The following is a 13,325-nucleotide window of genomic DNA, read 5'->3' as shown; positions in this document are numbered from 1 at the left end:
GAATATAGACTAGTTGTTTCAGCCATGATTGAATGAGAAGATGCTGGGGTACAATGAGAGCAGCAAACCAGTGTTATGGAAGATTACAGGGCGGATGTAATCTTTTCCATAATTGCTGAGTGCAGCAGGTTGGCCAGGCACTGAAAGAATGGACAACAGCTGGAGAGCTGTATGAGTGTTCACCAGTGAATGATTTACTCTGACAGAGCCCTGCACAAACCAATTCCCCCACTCCACTCAACTCCGCCATACAACTGTACTGAGCTGCACGGCCATCAGATCTTAGGGAAATACGCTCTGCTCGAGAGGACCTCGTTTATAGGTTTTTATATTTTAACACACATGCAGTACACACACTGGCAACATCTGCCTTTCTATCTCCCTGTCTTTCTATTGCTCTCTCTCTCTATCACACACACAATCACGCAGAGAAATGTGAAAGCTGAACCAGCCTCTATAGATTAATGCAGTTGTGGGGATATACAGTAGATACATACAGTACAGATGCATATAAAAACAGATAACCCTCTGGGATAAAAAATAATCATATAAAAATGTCCACCCTTTTACACAATTATCCCTCTACCAGTCACGTAATCACATTTTATAAATGACATAACCAAAACTCTATAATCATATGCAACTCTATGTGTTTTGAGTTCAATTTATTGTAAATTCATTTAAATTAGGAAATTAAATAGGTCTAGCTACCTCTCCATCTTCCTGCGTGCCTTCCTACTTCTGACTCTGCATGGAGGGTTAAACAGGGTAACCCTGCTCTGACCGAACCAGGCATAATGCCAGCTTGCCTGCCTGGCTGGCACACCACACAGTTCTCTCCCTTCCCTTCCTCTAGCCCCCCATTCTCCGTGCTAGCCTGTGCCATCCCAGGTCCTGCTCTACACCCCTCCCACTCACTGCCCCTAAATTACCTTGTCCCACAGCCTTGGCCGTGCTGCCCAGTCCCTATCCTCCTCTAGCCCACCAATCCCCTAATACCCTTGCACCTCTCTAGCTCCCCAACCTTGATCTGTGTCCCCATTACCTGGCCTCCTACCCCACAGTCCGGGCCCCTTGATGTACCTCAGTCCCCTCTCCCTCCAGTCCCCAGTCCGTGCTCTCCAGCCCTCAATACCCCTGCCATGGCCTTCAGCCAGTCACAGCTTTATAATGAAGTCACTCAATGACGCACACAGACAGGAAGTGCCATGCACTGCGCAGCCATGAAGGAATGCCAGTTATGTCCGTCCACTAGCCCAAGATGTGCACATGGCCACCTCTCCAAAGCAAGCCAGGCTTGATAGTCCCCTGGGATCTGGCAACTGAGGCCCAGTTGTTGCTCTGTGATGTTTTGTTGAGATGATTTTTGTGGAGGCTATTTACACTGAGTTGACATTCACAACTATGACATCTTTATTGAAGTGAATGCAAAACAATATTGTTTGGTAGAAATTGCATTAAATGAATATAAAACCATTTATACTCTATTTATATATCAAATAAATGAGTATCCCTGTTTTCAAATGACAACCTGACCTGTTGAAAAACAAAGAACAATAACAGCTGAGCTTCAATACACAGCTGTGTCTCACCAGCTCGCAGTATTCTGGGTTGTGTGAGTGTGTGTGTAACGGCGTTCTTCGTTTGTCGCAAGAAAGTCGGACCGAAATGCAGCGTGGTGGTTACTCATGTCTTTAATGAAATGAATCGCGGTACATGAAATAACTGAGACAAATACAAAACAACAAAACGGAACGTGAAACCTAATTACAGCCTATCTGGTGAAACTACACAGAGACAGGAACAATCACCCACGAAATACACAGTGAAACCCAGGCTACCTAAATACGGTTCCCCATCAGAGACAACAAGAATCACCTGACTCTGATTGAGAACCGCCTCAGGCAGCCAAACCTAAACTAAACACACCCCTAATCAACCACAATCCCAATGCCTACAAAAACCCCAATACGACAACACAATAGCATAAACCCATGTCACACCCTAGCCTAACCAACTAATTAACTAAAACACAAAATACTAAGACCAAGGCGTGACAGAACCCCCTCTCTAAGATGCGGACTCCCGGACGCACCTCAAAACCATAGGGAGGGTCTGGGTGGGCGTCTGTCCATGGTGGCGGTTCCGGCTCGGGACGTGGACCCCACTCCATAAATGTCATAGTTCCTCCCCTTCGCGTCCTGGGATAATCCACCCTCGCCGCCGACCATGGCCTAGTAGTCCTCACCCAGAACCCCACTGGACTGAGGGGCAGCTCGAGACAGAGGGGCAGCTCGGGACAGAGGGGCAGCTCGGGACTGGGGGGCAGCTCGGGACTGGGGGGAAGCTCGGGACTGGGGGGCAGCTCAGGACAGAGGGGCAGCTCGGGACAGAGGGGCAGCTTGGAACAGAGGAAGCCCAGCACTGAGAGGAAGACCAGCACTGAAAGGAAGCCCAGCACTGAGAGGAAGCCCAGCCAGGCAGTTGAATCCGGCAGATCCTGGCTGGCTGGCAGTTCTGGCAGATCCTGGCTGACTGGCGGATCTGGAAGAGTCTGGTTGACTAGCAGATCTGGAAGTCTGGTTGACTAGCAGATCTGGATAAGTCTGGTTGACTGGCCGATCTGGAAGATTCTGGCTGACTGGAAGAGTCTGGTTGACTGGCAGATCTGGAAGAGTCTGGTTGACTGGCAGATCTGGAAGAGTCTGGTTGACTGGAAGATCTGGAAGAGTCTGGTTGACTGGCAGATCTGGAAGAGTCTGGTTGACTGGCAGATCTGGCTGACTGGCAGATCTGGAAGAGTCTGGCTGACTGGCAGATCTGGAAGAGTCTGGCTGACTGGCAGATCTGGAAGAGTCTGGCTGACTGGCAGATTTGGAAAAGTCTGGCTGACTGGCGGATCTGGAAGAGTCTGGCTGACTGGTGGATCTGGAAGAGTCTGGCTGACTGGCGGATCTGGAAGAGTCTGGCTGACTGGCGGATCTGGAAGAGTCTGGCTGACTGGCGGATCTGGAAGAGTCTGGCTGACTGGCGGATCTGGAAGAGTCTGGCTGACTGGCAGATCTGGAAGAGTCTGGCTGACTGGCGGATCCTGGCAGACTGACGGCTCTGGCTTCTTCATGCTGACTGGCGGCTCTGGCTGCTCCATGCAGATTGACAGCTCTGGCGGCTTCTTGCAGACTGACAGCTCTGGCTGCTCCATGCAGACTAACAGATCTGGCAGCTCCTTGCAGACTGGCAGCTCCTTGCAGACTGGCAGCTCCTTGCAGACTGGCAGCTCCTTGCAGACTGGCAGCTCCATGCAGACTGACAGCTCCATGCAGACTGGCAGCTCCATGCAGACTGGCAGCTCTAGCTGCTCCATGCAGACTGGCAGCTCAGGCTGCTCCGAACAGGCAGGAGGCTCCGGCAGCGCTGTAGAGGAGGAAGGCTCTAGGAGCGCTGAACAGGCGGGAGACTCCGACAGCACAGAAGAGGCGAGGCGCACTGTAGGCCTGATGCGTGGTGCTGGCACTGGTGGTATTGGGCCGAGGACACGCACAGGAAGCCTGGTGCGGGGAGCTGCTACCGGAGGGCTGGGGTGTGGAGGTGGTACTGGATAGACCGGACCGTGCAGGCGCACTGGAGCTCTTGAGCACCGAGCCTGCCCAACCTTACCCGGTTGAATACTCTCGGTCGCCCTGCCAGTGCGGCAAGGTGGAATAGCCTGCACTGGGCTATGTAGGCGAACCGGAGACACCGAGCGCAAGGCTGGTGCCATGTAAGCCGGCCCAAGGAGACGCACTGGGGACCAGATGCGTAGAGCCGGCTTCATGGCATTTGGCTCGACGCTCAATCGAGCCCGGCCGATACGCTGAGCAGAAATATACCGCACTGGGCTATGCACCCGCACTGGGGACACCGTGCACACCACTGCATAACACGGTGCCTGCCCGGTCTCTCTAGCCCCCCGGTAAGCACAGGGAGTTTGTGCAGGTCTCCTACCTGGCGTAGCCATACTCCCTGTAAGCCTCCCCCCCTTAAATTTTTGGGGCTGATACCCGGGCTTCCCTCTGCGCCGTCGTGATTGCCTCTCCAACTCCATTCTCCTATAGCCCTCTTCGCACTGCTCCAGCGAATCCCAGGCGGGCTCCGGCACTCTCTCTGGGTCGACCGCTCACCTGTCTATTTCCTCCCACGTCGTATACTCCATAATTCTGCTGTCCATAACGTCCTCCCTTCGCTGCTCCTGCTGTCGCTGCCTGTTACCACGCCGCTCGGTCCGTGTGTGGTGGGTGATTCTGTAACGGCGTTCTTCGTTTGTCTCAAGAAAGTCGGACCGAAATGCAGCGTGGTGGTTACTCATGTCTTTAATGATATGAATCGCGGTACATGAAATAACTGAGACAAATACAAAACAACAAAACGGAACGTGAAACCTAATTACAGCCTATCTGGTGAAACTACACAGAGACAGGAACAATCACCCACGAAATACACAGTGAAACCCAGGCTACCTAAATACGGTTCCCCATCAGAGACAACAAGAATCACCTGACTCTGATTGAGAACCGCCTCAGGCAGCCAAACCTAAACTAAACACACCCCTAATCAACCACAATCCCAACGCCTACAAAAACCCCAATACGACAACACAATAACATAAACCCATGTCACACCCTGGCCTGACCAACTAATTAACTAAAACACAAAATACTAAGACCAAGGCGTGACAGTGTGTGTGTTTATGGGGGTTCACCCTAGCTTCCTCAGGTGTGTCTGCATTTTGGGAGCCTCTGGAATGCAGACCAGAGAGAGAAGATCTGTGTTTTTACCTATTCTCTCTATAGGCTCAGGCTCCATCCAGAAACAAACAACTCTAGCTCCTACCCCCAAAGCACTTTATGTAGATCTGAAAATATTAGATAGCTAGGTATAAGAAATATGGTGGTAGTTTGCCCTAGGTTAGGAGGAAGGTTTGCCAATCCAATACTTTCAAATCCAAGTGTAGGATGTAGGGCTAGGGGTTGTTTTGGATAGAGCCTCAGGACTACAGAGAGCAGAGCCTCTGCCAGCTTATAGTACACAACTGCCTGTGCCTGCCTGGCTCCCTGGCCGCCCTGTGACACAAACAGAGCATGAATAGGCCCAGAGGACGGCCATAGATGCCTGGCCCCTGCACCCTGCATGGCTAACTAGCTCACACGTCCAGATAGACGCTGCCATTACCAGTGGCCAATGAGGAGTTGCCATAATGAGGCCATGTCACATAGGGGGCTTGGAGAGTTCACTGCCTCAGTGTGGACAGTGGGATGGTGGTGGGATAGAGGGGAGGCGGCGGTAAGTTTTGTGAGGTTTGTGGCCAGTTGACACAAGCCAGACATTGAGTAAGAGGACGAACATGTGATCTGTTAGGAGGAGTTCTGACAAAAGGCTTTGATATATGCCGCTAGTGTTATATAAATCCAATCCATTTGAAGTGACATGAGCGCTGGTTCAAAAAAATATGTGAAAAAAAACAATTGAGAAAATATCACTTTTGTTTTCCATTTAGCTAACCACTGTAGACAGATGCTAGGCAGGGACATGGGTGGAGAAGGGAGAGGGGGTGGATGGAATGATGGTGGGGTGCAAGTCTAGTTTAGGCATGCAGACCTAGGCTTAGTATTGATTTTAATCCCTTGTGTCTGCAGCCCGTCGTAAATCTGCTGGAAGGTTGGTCCTTATCTCCCCCATATACCCCTCTGACTCCCTCTTCCCCAGAACACTGTTAAAATAACCTGTTTTTCCCCTCCACTTATTGATCCCCAAATCGCTATTGCAGGACCGGCAAGCAGGCAGACATGCAAAGGCAGGCACCAGGGAAGCAGCTAGCCCTGCTAAAGCCTCCAGCTCCAGCTGCTCAAACCCCAGCCGCGTCTCAGGCCGCTAATCGCTCCCTAATAGGGAGAAACACAGATCGATGACGGTGACACGCGTAGTGGACACCATGGGTTGTGTTTTCATAGAAGTCAAGATAAGGCACCTCATAGTGCATAAACCCTTCTCATTGTTAAAGTGAGGCTCTTTCCTAAGGCCCCCTCCTCTCCCCTCCCTAACCCTACATCTACCAGGAACAGGATTACGTGTTCTGGAGCGCCCTGCAGCTAGCTATCAACAAAAGGTGTAAAAGGGAACCAGATGAGATCAGGGATACAAGGAGGAGATGGAGGGATAGAAAACCATTATCTGGAAACCATTAGCCCTTCAAACATTTATCACTGACACACCTATGATGTGCCTCCAGCATGTCTTGATAAGGAGATCACAGTAACCTTAAAGGTCACTGTGGAACTAATGAGAAAGAGACTCACTTTAGTTTGAGAAATCAAATAAATAGTGTACTTCCAAGATTTATCTGTTTATGTAACAATAACAAAAAAGGGGCCTCAGGTTAGCAGATGGATTTGGTCAATGCCTTCACCCTGTCTGATGATAAAATTAACCCTTCAAATAAACTAATGAGGTGTCCATTTGTATCAAATAAATGCTGTGGATCCATGATGTACTGGTCTAGGGAACATTAACAAAAAGGCCTCAGGGAAATAGATGGGTTAGGAACAGTGGAAGCTGCTGAGGGGAGGACGGTTCATAATAATGGCTGGAACGGAGCAAATGGAATGGCATCAAACCATGTTAAGGTGCCACCAACCTCTTGTGGTTAGGAACAGCGATGTCAAATCCTTTGTCTTACATTAAAATGAAACATTTAACAACCCTTTTAAAAACTTTTACATGAGGCTGAATTCAAATAGTGAAGTCATCACCAGTAGTAGTTTTGTTAATATATTTGTCACGGATCCCTCTGGAACTTACGTTGCGCACACCTGGCCCCATTCCCACTGATTGTATATGTATACAGTTGAAGTCGGAAGTTTACATACACTTAGGTTGGAGTCATTAAAACTTGTTTGTCAACCACTCCAAAATTGTTTTGTTAACAAACTAGTTTTTGCAAGTTGGTGAGCATGACACAAGTAATTTGTTTATTTACAGACAGATTATTGCACTTATTATTCACTGTATCACAATTCCAGTAGGTCAGAGTTTACATACACTAAGTTGACTGTGCCTTTAAACAGCTTGGAAATTTCCAGAAAATTATGTCATGGCTTTAGAAGCTTCTGATAGGCTAATTGACATCATTTGAGTCAATTGGAGGTGTACCTGTGGATGTATTTCAAGGCCTACCTTCAAACTCAGTGCCTCTTTGCTTGATATCATGGGAAAATCAAACGATATCAGCCAAGACCCCAGAAAAACAACTGTAGAACTCCACAAGTCTGGTTCATCCTTGGGAGCAATTTCAAATTTCCTGAGGGTTCCACGTTCATCTGTACAAACAATAGTACGCAAGTATAAACACCATGGGACCACACAGCCGTCATACTGCTCAGGAAGGAGACGCGTTCAGTCTCCTTTAGATGAACGTACTTTGGTGCGAAAAGTGCAAATCAATCCCAGAACAACAGCAAAGGACCTTGTGAAGATGCTGGAGGAAACAGGTACAGAAGTAGCTATATCCACAGTAAAACGAGTCCTATATCGACATAACCTGAAAGGCCGCTCAGCAAGGAAGAAGCCACTGCTCCAAAACCCCCATAAAAAGCCTGACTACGGTTTGCAAATGCACATGGGAACAAAGATTGTGCTTTTTGGAGAAATGTCCTCTGATCTGATGAAACAAAAATATAACTGTTTGGCCATAATGACCATTATTATGTTTGGAGGAACAACGGGGAGGCTTGCAAGCCAAAGAACACCATCCCAACCGTGATGCACGGGGGTGGCAGCATCATGTTGTGGGGGTGCTTTGCTGCAGGAGGGACTAGTGCACTTCCCAAAATAGATGGCATCATGAGGATATATTATGGATATATTGGCTTAAGGACAACAAAGTCAAGGTATTGGAGTGGCAATCACAAAACCCTGACCTCAATCCTATAGAAAATTTGTGGGACAGAACTGAAAAAGCATGTGCGAGCAAGGAGGCCTACAAATCCGATTCAGTTACACCAGCTCTGTCAGGAGGAATGGGACAAATTTCACCATCTTATTGTGGGAAGTTTGTGGAAGGCTACCTGAAATGTTTGACCCAAGTTAAAAAATTAAAAAGCAATGCTACCAAATACTAATTGAGTGTATGTCAACTTGCGGCCCACTGGGAATGTGATGAAAGAAATAAAAGCTGAAATAAATCATTCTCTCTACTATTATTCTGACAGTTCACATTCTTAAAATAAAGTGGTGATCCTAACAGGGAATCTTTACTAGGATTAAATATCAGGAATTGTGAAAAACTGAGTTTAAATGTAGTTGGCTAAGGTGTATGTAAACTTCTGTCTTCAACTGTTTATGTGCCCTGTATTCACCATGGTGCTGTCGATTATTGTTACAATGTCCGTTGGTGTGTGTGAGTACCTGTGCGTTTTGGCTTTCGTGCCATTGTGGATCGCGCAGATGATTACGAGTCTCATCCCGTGTGATAATTATTGTGAGTTTGTGTATTTATTCGAGGAACTCCTCGCTCTTTTGTTTTGGGTTTCAACCCTGTGTTTTTGTTATGTGTTTGCTTGGTCTTCGTCCCCGTGCCTTTAAACGTCATGCCGTAATTTGGGCTAAATAACAAACCCCATTACTCATTCCTGCATCTGTCTCCCGAATCCATTATGAAAACTTGACAACACTTACCACAAATGACTGTTAAAATAGCACCACCAAGACAAACCATTAATATTTGCACGTTATGATAATGTAAGATAGTTCTAATAAGCTTATGATACATTTCTCTGTTAAATGAATATTGAAGAAAAAAAAAGTATTACTTAAAATGACCATGAACAGCAGAAAATGTCCCAGATTGTGCCTTTAAAGAGAGCTGGGTTAGAGCGTTCAGTTGGGCCATGCCTAACGGTCTGCCTGTCAGAGAGAGACTCAGAGTTCCCTGGTAACAGACTCTGAGGGCATGGCATTTCAACAGCACAATGGGTGCACTGTAGTGGACAGGGATGGGACAGGGCCCTTTATATGAAAACCCCAGGACTGCACACACAGAACAGGCACATTTTTTTGACCCATCATTGTACCCTGCTGAAGAAGAATTGAACATGAAAAACATGGTCTGACAACTTAAATTACAATATATTTAACATAAAGACAGGAAGATTGGAATGTTACAATGCACATTGAATTAGTGAAGTAGATTGCAATCGTGAATGTCAAAAACTGGTTAACAGATACAGTATTCACATACTTACAGCATGTACAACAAATATGACTGGGTCATGAAATTAAGACTATAGATACAATGATAAGACAACCAAATATACGAAAACAAGTGTTTGCTTTGAAAGTTGATTGTACAGTAGGCTAGAGCTTCTATAAAAGGATGAGACCGGTGACAAATTGTACATCACAAATTCATGTGTCAACAAATACTAAACTATTTAGGAGTAATCTATTAAGGCTTGGTTCTCATGATCAAGCAGTCAGTTTCTTATTGTACATATTAAAGACAATGCACACTGACACCACAATAGTTGATTCCTATTAATAAACACAACTGTGTATCAAAATGGAACAATTGAAGGCTGACCATCAAACCTAAATAGGTACAAAGATGCATTGGCTCTCATCCAGTGGAGGCTGCTGAGGGGAGGATGGCTCATAATAATGGCTGGAACGGAGCAAATGGAATGGAATCAAACCATGTGTTGATGTATTTTATACAATTCCACCTATTCTGCTCCAGCCTTTGCCATGTGCCAGTCCTCCCCAATTAAGGTGCCACTAACCTCCTGTGCTCTCATCATGTTATTCTATTGCAGTTATCTTTTGAGGCTGGGTGAAAATAAATTATGGCATATCCTGCAAGAAGCCCAAAAACAACATCAATATTTTATCCTGACAAATAAAGTAGGCAAAACATTGGTTCACACAAGAGGTAGTTCATTAAAATATTCAAAAACATTTCAATTGACGCACGTTAATCTGGTACAGGTGTGTGGTTACTGGGCTGGGTTACTGATTAGCAGCACACGTCATTCTGTGTGGCAGGCGCGTAACACAGAACCATATATATGAGAGGAATCAGAAACACGCTCACAGCTGGTGGTATTTCTCCTTGCAATGCGATATGTGTTTGTATAATCTGTCTATTCGGTTCTGTAGTATATCCGCGTGTTCATAGGAGAGAAAACCTAATTCCGGAGATAAAGGTTCGCTGTCTCTGTACAGCTCGAGAAGCCGAGTCCTGGTGTCCCTCCGCCGGTGCAGTTCTATCACTCGCTGCGCTGTCCTCTTTCTGAACACAGACACGGAGCCCAAGACCGTGCTGTGATACTTCTCCCACATATCAAGCACCCGGTATCCATGTACAAGCCCTGCCTCGTTGTCGATGAATACTAGGTCACCGCGGGGCGTTCTGAGCAGGTTGTTGGTCTCCCTCTCCATCACGCGCGAGTCCCACTGCAGGCTAAATAGGTTGCTAACGAGCCTGTCGAAGTTAGCAGACAGGTAGTCCAATATGATCAGGTCGGTCCACTGCATTAGCTCGAGCAACTCCGCAGTCGTTTTGTTGCCCAGCTCCCCTTGCAAAGGACGCAGCCCCTTGCTCTCCTGGCGCAGCGGAGCAGGTGTGACTACCCCGGTCAGGTTGGCGACCCACTCGGTGAGTGAAACAACCGCCCGCTCACTCCACTGTAAACCGCCAATTCTTCTCCTAACAGAAGCCCATTGTTCACTGTCAACGTTCAACTGGGCAAGGATGAGAGGCGGTAGATTTGTAATACCTAGCAAATTAGCCAGGTAATAAGTCAGCGTTTCCCCCTGCACCTGGTCCGCGTTTATTCCATAACGCACGCAAGCTTTGGCTCCGTCCGAAAAAGTGGCCAGCTGATTGGATATTCTACCACAGCCCGGCTCCAGTCTGACTATGCGGTGTCCCCGGGCTCTCTCTCTCCAAGCCCGGGCATGTTCCTCACTGAAGCTGGCGGGAAGCTGAGACTCCAGCCATTCACTCCAAAAAATACCCTCAACGAGCGAGCCAAATTTGGCCGGGACCTCCCTCTGTACTGACCCCTTGTTATCTACATTCATATGGTAATCTCTGCTTCCTAAAGAGCCAATTTGATCCCTAACACCAGTAACGTTGCGGACATCGAGTCTGCCCCCCAAGTGCAGTCTCTGTGCCACTGGAACAGCGAGCAGAGCACGGAAAGTTTTAGCGGAGATGTCCGGTGATGGCCCAACGTGAAAGGACCTCGGTAACTGTAGTCCCCGTTTGTATCTCTCCAGCCGACTCCCCAGCCTGCTCCAGACGTAGAATACACAGGCACAAGTGCAGAGAAAAAGCAGTGCAAGTAAGTTCGCCGACACAGCCCTCATGTTTACAGACAACCGCCCTTCCCTTTGTTGCGCAGAGACAACTCGCACAACCCCAACGGTAATGCGGTTCGCATATCTGTTCCGCTTGGGTGAAATAAAATCCTTATCCGTCGATATGAGTTTTATTTATCGGACGAGCTTTTTTTCATAATAGCTGGTTTCCGACCGCGAACGGCTTTCTCTCTGCGTCTCCATCTCTCCGGTCTCCACTGGGTGAGGCTGGTTTAGTTTGATTTGTGTAGCTACTAGCTTCGGCTCAGATACTAGGATGAGGAACACGTGACTCAGGTTGCGAGCTGGTAGGCGTATCATGGAAAGTGGTGGGTCCTATGGAAGCGGTACTTTGGAGAGCTACACATCCAGAGGAAGTGCAGCTAGGCAACATGGGCACCCGATGGTGCACGATTCTGTCAGAATCAGACAGCACTTCATTTAATTGTTTCAGGGTTGGAAATAATTAATTCCAATTGTTCACGTGAAACGTATAATTACGAAAGAGTGCTCCTGAAACAAGTTTCAGGGACTTGATCCATGCAGTCCACTTAAATATCCCGATCCAAAAACACAATATAGGCTAACATATAAAGGTCCACTGCAACCATTTTTTCAATATAAAATAATTTCTGGTTAACAATTAAGTACTTTATTGTGATTAACTCAATGATAAAATAAATAAACAAATAGCTTCTTGGCAAAGAGTTATTTCTCAAGCAAGAATTTTGCTAGGGCTGTTTTGAGTGGGGGGGACTGAAAATGTGCTGTTATTGGCAGAGATTTGGCTCTCTTCCTTATTGGTCTAACTAAAGTAATTTACTGCATGGCCAAAACTCCCTCACCAAAATAGGCTGACATTTCAGGTGGTCTTTAAAACCGCTCAACATTAATAGGGTATTATCATTCTCTCAGTATCATTCCAACCTCCTAGTGTTGAAATATACTGAACAGCCAATCAGAAATCATTTTCCCCACAAAAATGCTTTATTCCAGACAAAAATAATTCAGTTTTATCGGCTGTCCAGGTGGCAAATCTGAGATGATTCCTGCAGGTGAAGAAGCCAGATGTGGAGGTCCTGGGCTGGTGTGGCTACACAAGGTCTGCGGTTGTGAGGCTGGTTGGATGTAATTCTCTAAAACGAGATGGCTTATGGTAGAGATGAACATTCAATTCTCTGACAATAGCTCTGGTGGACATTCCTCTAGTCAGCATGCCAATTGCACACTCCCTCAACTTGAAACATCTGTAGCATTGCGTTGTGACAAAACTGCACATTTTAGTGAAGGTGTGCTATTTAATCAACTTCTGAATATGGCACACATGTTGGGTGGCTGGATTGCCTTGACAAAATAGAAATGCTCACGAACAGGAATGCAAATAGATTTGTGCGCACAATTTCAGCTCATGAATCATAAACGTTTTACAGGTGTTTAGATTTTTGTTCAGCATATTTAAAACAGTCAATCACCTTTTTGACTGCACTGGCCCTTTAACATCTATGCTTCCTTTTTAGTTAATTTATGACTATGACCTAAATATTCTTTCCTCGCTGTGACCTCAAATAAGTATGCTTCTTGCCTCATGCTCTAATGTATAAGAGCCCCGTTTTCTTCACACATGGCAATGCAACATTGTGGATTGGCATTAGGCCTATAAGCTACTCATTGCACGCAAATAATTAAACATTTTGTGTGTTGTCTTATATGCCTTGGCTGGGTTTCCAATTGTGATGGAACTTAAAGGCGCTGCTTGGTCAATATGAGGTCTGCATTGGCTGTGCAGCATTTATGGTATTATGGCCTCTTCAGAAGTCAGGGCATTCTTGCACTTTGACGAGCAGAACAGTTGTGAAGAAAGTAAGTTTGTGTTTGTACAGTCGTGGCCAAAAGTTAAGTGACACAAATATTAATTTCCACAAAGTTTGCTG

The 13,325-nt window shown here is 46.6% G+C and overlaps 1 protein-coding gene across 1 annotated transcript; it reads right to left on the bottom strand.

The window, feature by feature from the left end:
• Positions 1 to 9,138: 9,138 nt before the first annotated feature.
• On the bottom strand, positions 9,139 to 11,640 carry LOC135509243 (four-jointed box protein 1-like). Its single transcript, XM_064929734.1, has one exon. It carries the CDS (start codon positions 11,401 to 11,403, stop codon positions 10,120 to 10,122), a length of 1,284 nt encoding a protein of 427 aa, XP_064785806.1. The 5' UTR covers positions 11,404 to 11,640; the 3' UTR covers positions 9,139 to 10,119.
• Positions 11,641 to 13,325: the final 1,685 nt, after the last annotated feature.

This window comes from Oncorhynchus masou, chromosome 22 (genome assembly GCF_036934945.1).
Source record: "Oncorhynchus masou masou isolate Uvic2021 chromosome 22, UVic_Omas_1.1, whole genome shotgun sequence".
Classification (NCBI taxonomy): Eukaryota; Metazoa; Chordata; class Actinopteri; order Salmoniformes; family Salmonidae; genus Oncorhynchus; species Oncorhynchus masou.
This window is presented reverse-complemented; position numbering and strand designations above follow the sequence as displayed.